General features: G+C 49.1%; 1 protein-coding gene across 1 annotated transcript in view; it reads right to left on the reverse strand.

Annotated features, from left to right (window-relative positions):
- The window catches only part of LOC101641939 (CREB binding protein), an 80,676-nt gene that overhangs the window by 8,555 nt on the left and 59,853 nt on the right, over nucleotides 1-12,268 (reverse strand). The window contains exons 16-22 of the mRNA XM_045286042.1: nucleotides 11,113-11,231; nucleotides 9,239-9,478; nucleotides 8,824-8,912; nucleotides 3,759-3,839; nucleotides 2,817-2,873; nucleotides 781-858; nucleotides 401-468 (exon numbers count right to left, since the gene is read on the reverse strand). Of these exons, the coding sequence (XP_045141977.1) occupies nucleotides 401-468; nucleotides 781-858; nucleotides 2,817-2,873; nucleotides 3,759-3,839; nucleotides 8,824-8,912; nucleotides 9,239-9,478; nucleotides 11,113-11,231 (732 nt within the window). The remainder of the gene's footprint in view (nucleotides 1-400; nucleotides 469-780; nucleotides 859-2,816; nucleotides 2,874-3,758; nucleotides 3,840-8,823; nucleotides 8,913-9,238; nucleotides 9,479-11,112; nucleotides 11,232-12,268) is intronic.

Raw genomic sequence — 12,268 nt, forward strand, 5'->3', positions numbered from 1 at the left:
GGGGGGCTCTTTTCTCTAAGCTTCGTGATGAGAACTTTCCCTCTCAGAACTCACGGTCTGCCGTCCGTTAAACCTTTCACCCAAACCCTGACCATAAAGCAGTGGTTCTCAACCTTCCTCATGCCGCGACCTTTTCATACAGTTCCTCATGTTGTGGTGACCCCCAACCATAAAATGATTTCCATTGTTACTTCATAACTGTCATTTTGGTACTGTTATGAATTGGACGACCCCTGTGAAAGGGTCGTTCTACCCCCAAAGGGGTCGCAACCCACAGGTTGAGAACTGCTGCCATAAACGAAGCCAACTTTCACACAAAGACTGGGCCAAGTGCTTCCCTTAAGGGCTGGTCAGGACGGCAGCCACATCCCTGGGACACACATGCCTCTCGCCCACTTACTCTTGGCGCTGAACTTGTTTTCTTTCCGCGTTCTCCCAGTTTTCTTCAAGCAGCCGTCACAGACAAAGCTGCAGAGAAAACCAGGGGTGTGATGAGATCGAAATGCAACCCATTGCCACTGAGCTCAGGTGGACACCCAGGGATCAGCCATCCCACACAGCAGGGCAGAGCTGCTCCCAGGAAGTCTCGGCAGCCTTCCCGCCAACCCCACACAGGGAAGGGGCAGCCTACTCTCCGCCCCCCTTCTGCAGCCCCTGGCGGCCGCTGCCCCCCTACTGCTCAACAGCAGTGCAGGGACTGAGGCCTAAGCAGCAGTCCCTCACCCCCTCCTGGTTGGTGCGGACTGGCTTCCCGCCCAGAGAACACAGGAAATGACCCACCCCGAGGGCCAAATGATGTCGTAGTGCAGCACGCAAATCTGATGCATCTTCCGGCCACACTCCTTGCAATCCACAAACCTGGAGGGAAAGACACCAGCAGTCAAGCAGGGGTTCGTCCCCATCACTTTCGGAGCCGTACCTGCTCCAACGTGTGACTTGGATTAAGGGAAAAGTGAGCCCCGGCCTGCTCACCATCCTCGTCCTCTCTCCCTCTCTTCCCAGTTGGAAGAAAACAATGTTTGCTTCAAAGGTGGGGTCCCCGTGGCCATGCCAGTCTCTCCTGCCACTCTAACGGGTAGCCCTGGGGGGCTCCAGACACTTGCTCTTCAGTCTAAAAGATTTCAGAACACCCCGACAGATTGTGAGCTGCAGCCGCTCTAAGCAGGTGACAAAGTGCACCTACTACCCATGGCTGTAATGTCACCCAAGCCTGCCCCACTGAAAAAGCACGAGTGGCCGTCTGCTCCTGATGACCACTCAGAGTGTGTGTGTGTGTGTGTGTGTGTGTGTGTGAGAGAGAGAGAGAGAGAGAGAGAGAGAGAGAGAGAGAATGTGTGTGTGTAAGGAATCTGCTGACACCACTTTATACCTGGGAGCATTCGCTTCAAGAGCAAACTGTCAGCTTTCTGCTCAGCTGCGTCCTGCACGCCTCCCTAAGGGGACTGGGACACTTGACTATTCCCACAGGAACAGGGCCAGGATGCTCCTGGCAAGCCCTGAACCCCTACCACCTGGCCAGACCCCGCTCCAACCCCTTTCCACGGGTGGCAGGGCCAGCCTTCAACCTTGGTCTGTCAACCACTCAGCCACACTGCCACCTCCAGTCCACTAGTTCTCCTGGCCCACTACTGGCCTGCGTCCTCTCCCACTGGGACCTTCCCTGCTCCTCTGCCCCAGGAGCCCAGTCATGGAGACCTCTCCAGACACGTGCCAGGCCTGTGTGCGCTCACCACCCCCATCTCCCCGCATGACCTGTGTCAGGGTGAGAATGTCCTGCAGTTATGTGCTCCCTTGGCCCTCCCAAGGGAAGTTCACCGAAGTGTCTAGGGACCCTGCACTTGTCTTCCTTGCTCACTGACCAGCTTCACTGACCAGCTGACCGGAGCTACACTTTGGAAGGGGCTCATGCCTGAGTCTCACAAGGCAGGAACCCGCTTCCCTGGAAGCTTGGCACATGCCACAGTCCGCAGCACCCAAATGCATTGAGCAGCCCTGCCTGCTGGCTCCCAGGTTGGCCAGGCATCTCGTGGGGACTCTAGGCCCCTTTACAGGTTATTTCGGAGCACAAGTTGTAAACGCAGAGCCCTCATCCATCCCTGGACCAAAGTCACGCACTTGCCAATAGCCTTGGAAATCGGATGAAACCAAAGACAATGGGGCAAGAGTAGGCCTGGGGTCCCGCTATTCCCAGTTAGATGCAGTTTCTGAGAGGGTCTCCCTCCGTAAAGGCCCTTCAATGAGACCAGCACCAATACAGCCAAGCACTGTTGCCTCCCCTCACCCCTGCACTGTCCCCAATCTGTCAGTGTGTTGCACTGTGGAGACCTGCGTGTGGCTGTGACGCTGGAAGCTACGCCACCACTGGTATTTCAAATACCAGCAGGATCACCATGGTGGGCAAGTTAATCCCTAAAGACTCATGTACAATGGCTTCTTAAAGCGACGGTCACTATTGGAGTTGGAGAGGTGCAACACCAACACCCTTCACTTAATGTTACAGCCCCACTGGAGCCAACTCTGACCTACAAGGGCCCTGGGGACCGAGCACAACGGCTCCAATGGGTCTCTGAGCAGCCTGCTTTCCCCTCCAGCTGTGGAGTACCTGGTGGGTTTGAACCACCAACCACATGGTTGATTGACAGCCCAATGCTTAACTCATGACTTAGTGAGTACGGGAGAGAAGCATTTCTGTTTGTGTGAGTACCAAAGAACCCCTCTCTAAATGTCTAACTCCACAATACCCGTCGAAGTGTGAACTTTCTGGATTTGAAACTAACCTCTCTCAGCCAGGAAAAAACAAATAGCAGTGGACTCACGGTTCAGGGTCTAGGGTGTCATTTTTCTTCTTTTCAAACTGATCCTTTGAAATGGTCCTTATCAAAAAAACAAACAAACATGAGTTAACTACAGATTATCCATTGAGTACCAGCGTGTGAGCCCTGTGCCAATACCCCACAACTAACAAGCGGCTCCTCTTTATTGCTCTCCACACCTAGTTTTTCAAGTGGAAAGCAAAGGGTCAACTGGCATGAATGCAAAGCTTATTTCTGCCGAAAGCATGGCCATTTCCTTTTCTCTTCCTTCCATGGAAGGCATTTCCTTCCAACTATCATGGGCATTCACCACAGGAAACACTTCATTCACAAAGGGAAGGCCTGGGCTGGGATTCCGCAGCCCTCGACTGCTCTTGGTCCAGCTGACCCACCCAATGACAAGCTGCCTTCAACGCAGCCTTGCTGGCATCCACTTGAGGGGACGATTCACCTAGGTGCCCCCCTGTTCACTAGAATCCGTGGGCAGGTCAAACCAACAGGAAGGAGACACGCTGACACCTGGGGGCCCAGACTCAGTTTTGAGAGTATTAGAATCTTGTCACTTATCTGCCTTCTATTGGCTCGGTAACTTCAAGCCAAACTGACTGTAAAGCTGTGGCTTGTACACAAGACGGTCCTTCAGGCACTGCCCATCCTGTGAACAGGGACCATGTGGATGCTGACCACCTCTCAGGAAGAGCAAGCCCCCAGACCTGGGGAAAACCTGCATTCCTGTCGTGGGTGGGCCACGCCAGAGTTGGACGAGCCAGCGACATAAATGTGTGCCCTGGTTCAAATGTGAGAGTCCTTCTGTGAAGAACCACACGGGCACAAAAGCCAGGATGGCAATGATGCCTTGCCTCTTCATCGTGGGCAAGGGGGAAAGTACTTGGAGAGGCTCCCTCAGCCCCCAGCCCCAGGGACACAGGAGAGGATGGTACTTACGTCTGGGGCTGTGAAGGGTCGTCACCCAGGGTAACATTCTCCCCCTGGATCTCTGTGAAACACTTCTCACAGAAATGATACCTGTCAGCGAGAAGGCCATACTTGGGTGAACTGGTCCATCACAACACACAGCCACCCAAGCCACGAAGCCACCAATCAGAGCAGGGCAGATCACCACGACGAAGGGGGGGCGTTGTTGGTTGATTGATGGGTCAGTGAGCACAATGAGGAACAGGGGTGGGGGCGGGTGGGGCAGGGCAGGGTTAGAGAACAGGGAAGGGAACAAACAGCACAGACAGAGGTAAGACGCACACACCGAGACAACACAGAGCAGAAAGCCAAGGCAAAGCATCGATTAGCGCCGGGTCTCATTGCACACGTCACAGGCCGCCATCACCCTTAACTACGACAGGGCCATCCGGCTCCAGGACACCAGCTGTTCTCAAGGCGCTGGTAAGACTAGTTTTGCAGTGAGCCTCCAGTTAGGAATCCGACTCCTGTCGTCTCTTAGAGAAAATGGAATTCAGCTCCAGGATTCGAGATGGAAAAAATGGACATTGAACCAGACGGTCCAAACAAAGGGCTTTAAAAAAGGCACCTTAAACTTTAATCACTCTAATTTTTCCAAATGGCAAAATCATGCTCTGCAGCAGTTCAGAAATTTTGTTTCTGGCATGAAGCCAGCTCTTTAAATGTATGGAAGCACCGAATGCCCAGAACTGGTTTGAATTTTCTCTTGCTACTTTTCTCATTGTAATCATTTGGTTAATTGGGCTACCATACACATGAAACCAAATCCATATTCTAGACAAACATTTAACAGAAAGGCAGTCAGGGTCAGAGACTTTCCAGCCAGTTATCAATAAGCGCAGACGGAAGAAGCAGCTATGATATATTGTATAAGTCATACAATATATGCAAACTCATCAACAATCTTGAGGTGTTTCAGGTTTTGGTGTAGAATTTCTGGTCCTGGACCGCCTGCTGGTCAATCTGAGCCTCAGTATGAGGGGGTGGCTCTGATGTGGCCACGGCAGTCCAGATTCAGCAAATTGGAAAGCGTGAATTTGTAAGGCACAATCTGCATTTGAGAAATCACCCCTCACCCCCCCCCCAATTTTTGGTCAGGTCACTTGGAGCTTGGGCTCAAGCTATCAAATAGGTTCAGTTAAAAAACAAACAAACAACCAACTATTAAATGCTTGGAAAGGACATGAATGGTGGAGGAAAAGAAAGGGGGGAAAGAAAAATGAAACAACAACAACAACAACAAAAAACCAACACAAAGGCAGACGACAGCTGCATAAACGAGATGGGCACACAGAGAGAGACCTGAGTGCAGGGGCGGCACAAGCAGAGGGCACAGACCACAGCAGCACGGTAAAGGCGGGTGCAGAGCTCAGGACTACAGCTACAAGGGGCCATGACGATTAGTAATAAAGACACTGTCACGAGACTCATAGTGCCACACTGAACCAACAAGTGCAGGGTGGGTGGAGGTGGCAGGGTGACACGTGTGCACACACACACACGGGCACGCGTCTCCTCCCACAGCCCACTGCTAGCCTCGATGTGTCCAGCAAGCTTTAGGCTGCCAACCATTTCAGGGCAACCCCTCGGGTCCCTCATGCAGCTCTGGGCAATTGCACCCTCTGGAAGCAGCCTGTCTACTAAGAGTTTCTAGCTGGGTTGCTTGATTTGGGCCAAATTCAAGTCAATCAATTCTATCAAGAGCAAAAACTTGCACCAGGAAGTACCAAGTTGACACTGCCATTTTAAGCAAAAATATCTTTTTTGAAAAAATACCGTATATACTCGAGTATAAGCTGACCCAAATATCAGCCGAGGCACCTAATTTTACCACAAAAAACGGCATTTAAAATGTGCTTAAAAACCTCGGCTTATACTTGAGTACATACGATAAATGAATGCTATTAAATGTCTTCTAGCTATGTGCCACTCTATTTTTATTGAGACTTGAAAATCATATATAAAGAGGATTTCCCTGTGCAGAAGGGTACTGGTATCTGTGGCCAGAAAGTAAAATCAAACTATTGAAATCATCAGAATACAAAAAAGTATCCCTTTAAGGCCAAGCGCTTCCCTCTTGAAATGTAAACCTGGACTTGAAAAACTACCACAATGATTGCATGTGGGAACAAATGGATTTAAAATCTTGAACCAAGTCTTTGCTTTCATTTGGGCAGGATCACCAAAAATAAATAGATGGATAGATAGATAAAAATAAATAAACAAATAAGTAAATAAATAGCCCAGCAACACCCCAGCAAGCAAGACTCCTAAACCCACCATTTTTCAACAGAGGCAGCTGATGGAGAAGCAAAGTGCTGCTGACTGACGCAGTGGCAGACCCTGGGGTGTTGGAGGGCACCTAAGCTCTCTACAACCCAGCTCCCAGTATAGAAAAATCTCGAGGATAGAGTTAATATACGCAATTGCTTGCTGCCTCCAAATGCCAGAGAAATCGGAGAACACAACCCACTTATACTCTAGCAGGGCAGAGGGAAGTGCCCCAACTTCAGTCCCTTTGTAGAGTGCAGATGCCAACAGGGAGAGGAGTTGAGTCCAGCCATCCCACTGGCAACCAGTGGGGGCAGGTGTTGGGGCCGGACAGCCCCAGGCCCCCATTTCACTCTGGCTCTCCAGACAAGGTTAGGAAGCCTCAGGGCACTCTGTCCCATTTCCACAAAGTGGGCACATGGGTATGGAAAGGTGACACTGAGCATCTGTGGAGGGGATGCATGTCTGGGTGCCTCCAGCTAGCTCCAAGCTCCCACCTAATTTGTCATCAAATGTATGGCGGAAGTTTTCAAATGCAGATTGTTTAAAGTATCCATTACATGTTAAATCGCTGGAAAATCTGTGACAAGTTGTCCCAACATGAGCCACTTTTAAACTTTCAGAAGTATGGAAACAAGTGAAAATGCATACACGGCTTTAAGTAAGACTTTCACTTGTTGAGGGGTTTGTAGAACTTTTTACTGTCCTAGGTGCCCAAACAGTTTGGGACTCTACACATGCCAAAGCAATCATCCAAAGCTGCAGCTAAGATTAAGATGCTTGTCCCGCCCAGAACCCGGCCACCGCATTCTGAGAATGTCACCATGCAGGCTGCCAGGGGGCCCTGGCAGGTTCGGTGAGAAGCAGTGTGCCCTCCGGTTTAAGAACACAGACCTCCAGTACTTGTGCTCCAGTCTTAAGGAAAACACAAGACTTTTTGCTTAGGTGAAAAAAAAGAAGAAAAAAAATAAAGACGTTCTGCATTAAAAATAAAGATGGAAATGTCCGAACTTCTGAGAGTGCTATATTAGCACTTAGTGGAAGTCCAGGTTTCTAAGCCAGCATCCTCCAATCCCATCTGTTAATGTGAGTGGCTCTCCAGACAGGCTGGCAGTTGCCCAGATGGCCCAGTCAGGTGAGGCCAACAAGAAAGTCCCAACACACTTTAGAATCACCTGTGAGCCTGGGGGTGGCACCTAGGCACAACAGGTTCTTTCTCCCTGATCCAAAGTTGGTGCCCCCTACCCTCACGCTTGGAGCAAGGATGCCTTTTCAAGGTGCTGTGGTATTTTAAACTGTTCTCTGAACAATCTATAGCATCTGCATGCTAGGCGCCAAATAAGGGTCTCTCAAGTGGGTTCATGGTCATTATCTCATTGGAGTCAGGCAACAGGGTGGTGGCCAGCTAGGGTATTTCAGTGCCCTTGGCATCCAGGGGCAAGATGGCTACGCTGGACATGCTAAGAGACATGCTCAAGGCCACGGGGAAAACAGTGAAGGGAGGCACCGGGGCCAGAACTTCTAACAGAACCCAGTGTCAGGATGGGTGAACTCCAATGGGAAGGAGCTGTGGTATCATTTCAGCTTTGTCTTAAGATGTTTCTACTGACAGAAGGGGAATCTGGCAAAAATTAAGCTCTGAATATAAAGGGCTCTCAACAGGTCCTTTCACCTCCCCCAGCGCATCCCGGGGCTGGGATGTGTGAGCAGGGTCCAGCTTAGACACCCTTCTGGAAACATTTTTGTGTCAGATGTTCGTAATTTAGGAAAAGACTTTTGATAAGGAATTATGTCTTAAACATGGCTAAATAAAAAAAAAAAAACTTAGAATAACTAGGAAAAATACTAGGAGGAAAAAGAATTTCAAAAATCGCAAAGGTTCAGGACTGTGCAGGTACTCTGGGCCCGCTGATCAAATAGCCTCCCTATCTTTCCTTTGCAACATGGGAATGTATGGACTTGCTCGCCCAAACACGATCAGAAGAGTGGGAATGCCAGTCCCTAACGCTGACGTGTAACATCGGACCCGAGTGTGACTGGAGGCTGCATGTATGGGACCCCTAGCTAAAGGCATGCTTCCCACCCTCCACCTGCTTCCGGCGGGTGAGCTTCTCTCCAGTCAACTCAGAGAAGGAAGGGCAAATACTTCTCATGCACAACCCCTGCAAGAGCCTCCTTACAATACATGGGGACAAGCGGTTCTTGTAACCCCAAACCCCAGCTCGGTAGTGCTATGGTGCTAATTTAAAATTTTAAAAATAAGGACAGATTTTTTTCTCCCTTTCCTTTTTTTCTTTTTGGCGGAGGAGTACAAATCCAAGTCTTTCTGTCAAACTCAAGAGTCTGGCCAAATTCTCTAGAGTTTTTGTTTTTGTTTTTTTTTCAAACAGGGGTAAAACACTCATTTTATTTTCGAGTATCTTGGAGGTGGGAGTGAGACAGAGGCAATGTCAGCCCTTCTCAGAGTTACTCTCAGCTTCGAGCTCTTGCTTACATGGTGACATCTTAGAAAGACAGAATGGACCCAATCCAAGTGGGGAAGCAGGCAGCTTTTAAGCTTCAAATTTTATGCTAAAAAGGATTGGGGGGAGGGGGGAGAAAGAGCATTACAATTGACAAACAGTGGACTTATTTGCATGACCAAGAAACATGGGCATCATGGCTCTTTCCATCATGCCAACAGCAGGACACAGGTGCTGTGCCCTGACTCCCTCAGCTGAGCCACCATGTCCTCCGCCAACCAGTGTAGGACCCACGAGCTTACCTGTTCTGGTAGCTGTAGTAGGCGGCGTCTCTCGGAATTGTGCACAGCTGCTTCCCGTAACAGCACAGAGTCTGCGGGGAAAACTCATACTGCAAAACAAAGGGGAACAATACTAAGCACACATCCTATCAATCCGCATGGAAATGTTCTAGTTCACTATGGAAAGTGAAGGTTCAACTGGGAAATGGCTTCCTTTAGTGTATGGAGAGACTTCTGGCAATTTCCACATGCCAGTGTGAGCATCCAACAAGTGTCTCCTGTCACACAGCTTCTGGCAACCAACGGCTTTACAAAAGCTGAGGGTCCAACTGGGCACCCCCATCAGAAGGCTGAGTCTCTATTGTGGTATAATCATCACTCTAGTACCACTTTGGGCAAGATAACCCAGGAAAGCTCACTAAAGGTGGAATTGTACCTTGCGTCCACAGCAGTATCCAAGGTTCTGCATAACCGGATCAATCTCCTGTTCAAAGACCTCAGCAAGTTTGCTGCAAAACTTATAGACCCGAGACGTCTTCCGATTGTAGAGCCAGGCGTTGTTGAACATGAGCCAGACGTCGTCCACATACTGCCAAGGCTCCTGGTACTGCCCGGTGTCCAGCTTTCGCTTGATGGTAGAAAGGTCCATGGGATTCTTCACAATGTCAAAATAATCCTGGAAAACAAAATAGTCTCTCAGTCTAGTGGGTCCCCAAATGCTAGCTGCAGCCTTGAAAACAGTAAGTGAAGCCCGGACAGAAGTTACCAGAACAATTCTTGTTCTGCGAGGAAGAAAGGGGCACGGGACCAAGAATCACCCTTGATTCCCCGCTAATCTGTTATTTTCCAAGGCGGTCAAGTGACCTCGATGCAAAGTGAGCGCACACAAAGCATTAGGTGAACTGTGCGGTGAAATGCTACAACTAAGGACTGCAATCTAAATGAATTCTAAAACCAACATTTTACCGGGCAGCACGTGGTTCTAGAGTCACTCCTAACAAACAAAACAAAACGCCAAAGCAAGAACAAAAACCACGGCTGCAAAGGAGAATCTTCTGGATCACCATGGCCTTTTTAAGACGACACAGGTATGTTCACATCGCTCACCAACTCTTTACAGCCCTGTCTGGAGGCCAAGTTGCCCCCAAACCCCTCAGGCATAGGGGGGGCCTCTGAGGCAGCTGACACTAAATGGAAGGGTTTCTTCCTCCCCATTTTGCCATGGGCGCCCCGCAGAATGGGCTCCAATCTTCACTCACACACACACACACACATTTTTTTTTTTTAATCAGCCAGATGAAGGTACAAGAATACTTTGCCTGAAGACCTGTTTTTATTAGAGGGCATATCTTCAAAGGAAGGGGGCTATTTTACTCCAATTTTAAGAGATAAAGTTGCAGATATACAGGAGTCTTGAGGAAATCCTCATTGTTGCTATAAGCGATGGACTGAATTTGGTCCCCCTCAAAAAATTCTAACTCCATTTTGCCACAAACTTTTTGAAGCCTTTCATTTGTGTTGAAAATTCTAACCTCTATGCTTGGTGAGGAGGAAACATGGTGGTGTAGCGGGTTATGTGTTGGGCGGCTGGCCACGAGGTTAGCGGTTTGAAACCAGCTGCTCTGTAGAAGAGGCGGCGGAAGCTTTTCACTCATAAAGAGTTATATTCAGAAACCCACAGGGGCATGCATCTCTACTATATCCTATAGGGTGTGCTAAGAGTCAGAATCGTCAACTGGATGACAGTAAGTCTGGTTAGTGTGTTATGCCTGGTGGAGTACAAGGAGTCCTGGTGGTATACTGAGTTACATATTGGATTGTTAAACACATGGTCAATTGTTTGACTCCACCGGTCATTCTGTGGGAGAAACACGAGGCTCATCTCATCCTATAAATCTCTAGTGATTTACTCTTAAATCTAGTCATTTAAGTCTCAGAAACACAAAAGGGCAAATCCAGTCTGTCCCACAGGGTCATTTTAAGTGTAATCAACTTGGTGGCCATGTGCTTGTTTTATGTCCTTAGAATCTGATTTGGGACTGGGTTGGCTTTGTTATGTTAGTGAGCAAGGGTTGGTGTGCAGTGTATCTCCTGAGATATAAAAGAGATTCACAAGCCAGAGAGTAAGTAAGCAGTGGTGGGAGAAGAGAGGTGCCAAGATACATGGTGGAGATCTCCAAAGAACCAGGAAGCAGAGCTGAAGGACAAGGCTCTGCCTCCAGAGGAAAGCCTTCCCCTAGAGATGGCACTCTGGAGCTCACTGCCAGCTACCTCCTAATCTGAGAGAACTGAGACACCATGGGAACTTACGGGAATTCCTAGGAGCTGGGGATCCACAGGCTGCCGAAAAGGCAAGGACTCTGGGTCCTGTCGGTACAGCGCTTCCAGGGTCGGCATGAGAGCCTGGCGCAGCTCCTCAGGCTTGAAGACTGAAATCAGAAAAGATCAGGGAGACTTGGGTTACAAGCCGATCAGACTCCTCCCCCATCCCTTCTCCTGAAGCATCAGGTGCCGACCGTGGCACACAGCTTCCTGGCACCTCCGGACCTTTGGTTTCCCCAGGAGCCCATGGACATTCTAAAACTACAGCCCAGGGCTTCCGAAACGCGGGAGCGTAATTCAAAAGAAAAAAGGGCAGCTAAGTCACAGGGCAAAAAACCAACACTGACAGTCTACTTCTCCAAGGCAAGGGTTTCCAGTCCAAGCAGTCTATGCTGGGCTCGACAATGAAGCCAGCCCTAGACCGGCTCCCCGAGTCAAGTCAAGGAAGGGGTCTTGAATTATTTAAGTCAATGAAGACAAATGAGTGATAAATAAATAAATAAACCTACCACCTACCTATACATACCTATACATATGATTCAATTTAGGAGCCCTGGTGGTGTAGTGGCCACATGTTGGGCTGTGATCCATCTGGAAGGCCAGCAGTTCGAAACCTCATAAGAGTTACAGTCTCGGAACTCAATGACATCAACTCAATGACAGTGAGTAAGCGATCCTTCAATTTATACACACACACACACACACACACCCGCGAATGCACGCTTGCTTCCAAAAATGTGGGGGGAAATTCCACAATCTCTTTATTCCATTTTTGGAAGGCCTTATGGACAAATACATATATTCTGTGGAAGTTCATTGCAATCAGCTCAGATGTCAGACGTCCTGACTCCCCATTGGGATGTGGAACATTCAAATGGGGCCCTTTGCAAGCACACGCTCCCCAGACCTGGAGAGTGATGCGGAGAGACGTGCAGAAGGCTGGTCTAGCAAAACACCTCCAACAGCCGTGCCACACAGGCGCCCAGACACGCTTTCTGCTGCCTAATTCTCCTTTCCTCCCACTTTGTCAGGTATAGAGATGAAGTAGTATTTCATATCCCATGAATAACTCTATTAGAAAAACAGTGATTTGGTTCATCAAGAGCTTTTCCATTTCTCTACTGTAATCTATAGGCCCAATTCG

This window comes from Echinops telfairi, unplaced genomic scaffold (genome assembly GCF_000313985.2).
Source record: "Echinops telfairi isolate 266 unplaced genomic scaffold, ASM31398v2 ScPeMD7_5;HRSCAF=22, whole genome shotgun sequence".
NCBI lineage: Eukaryota > Metazoa > Chordata > Mammalia > Afrosoricida > Tenrecidae > Echinops > Echinops telfairi.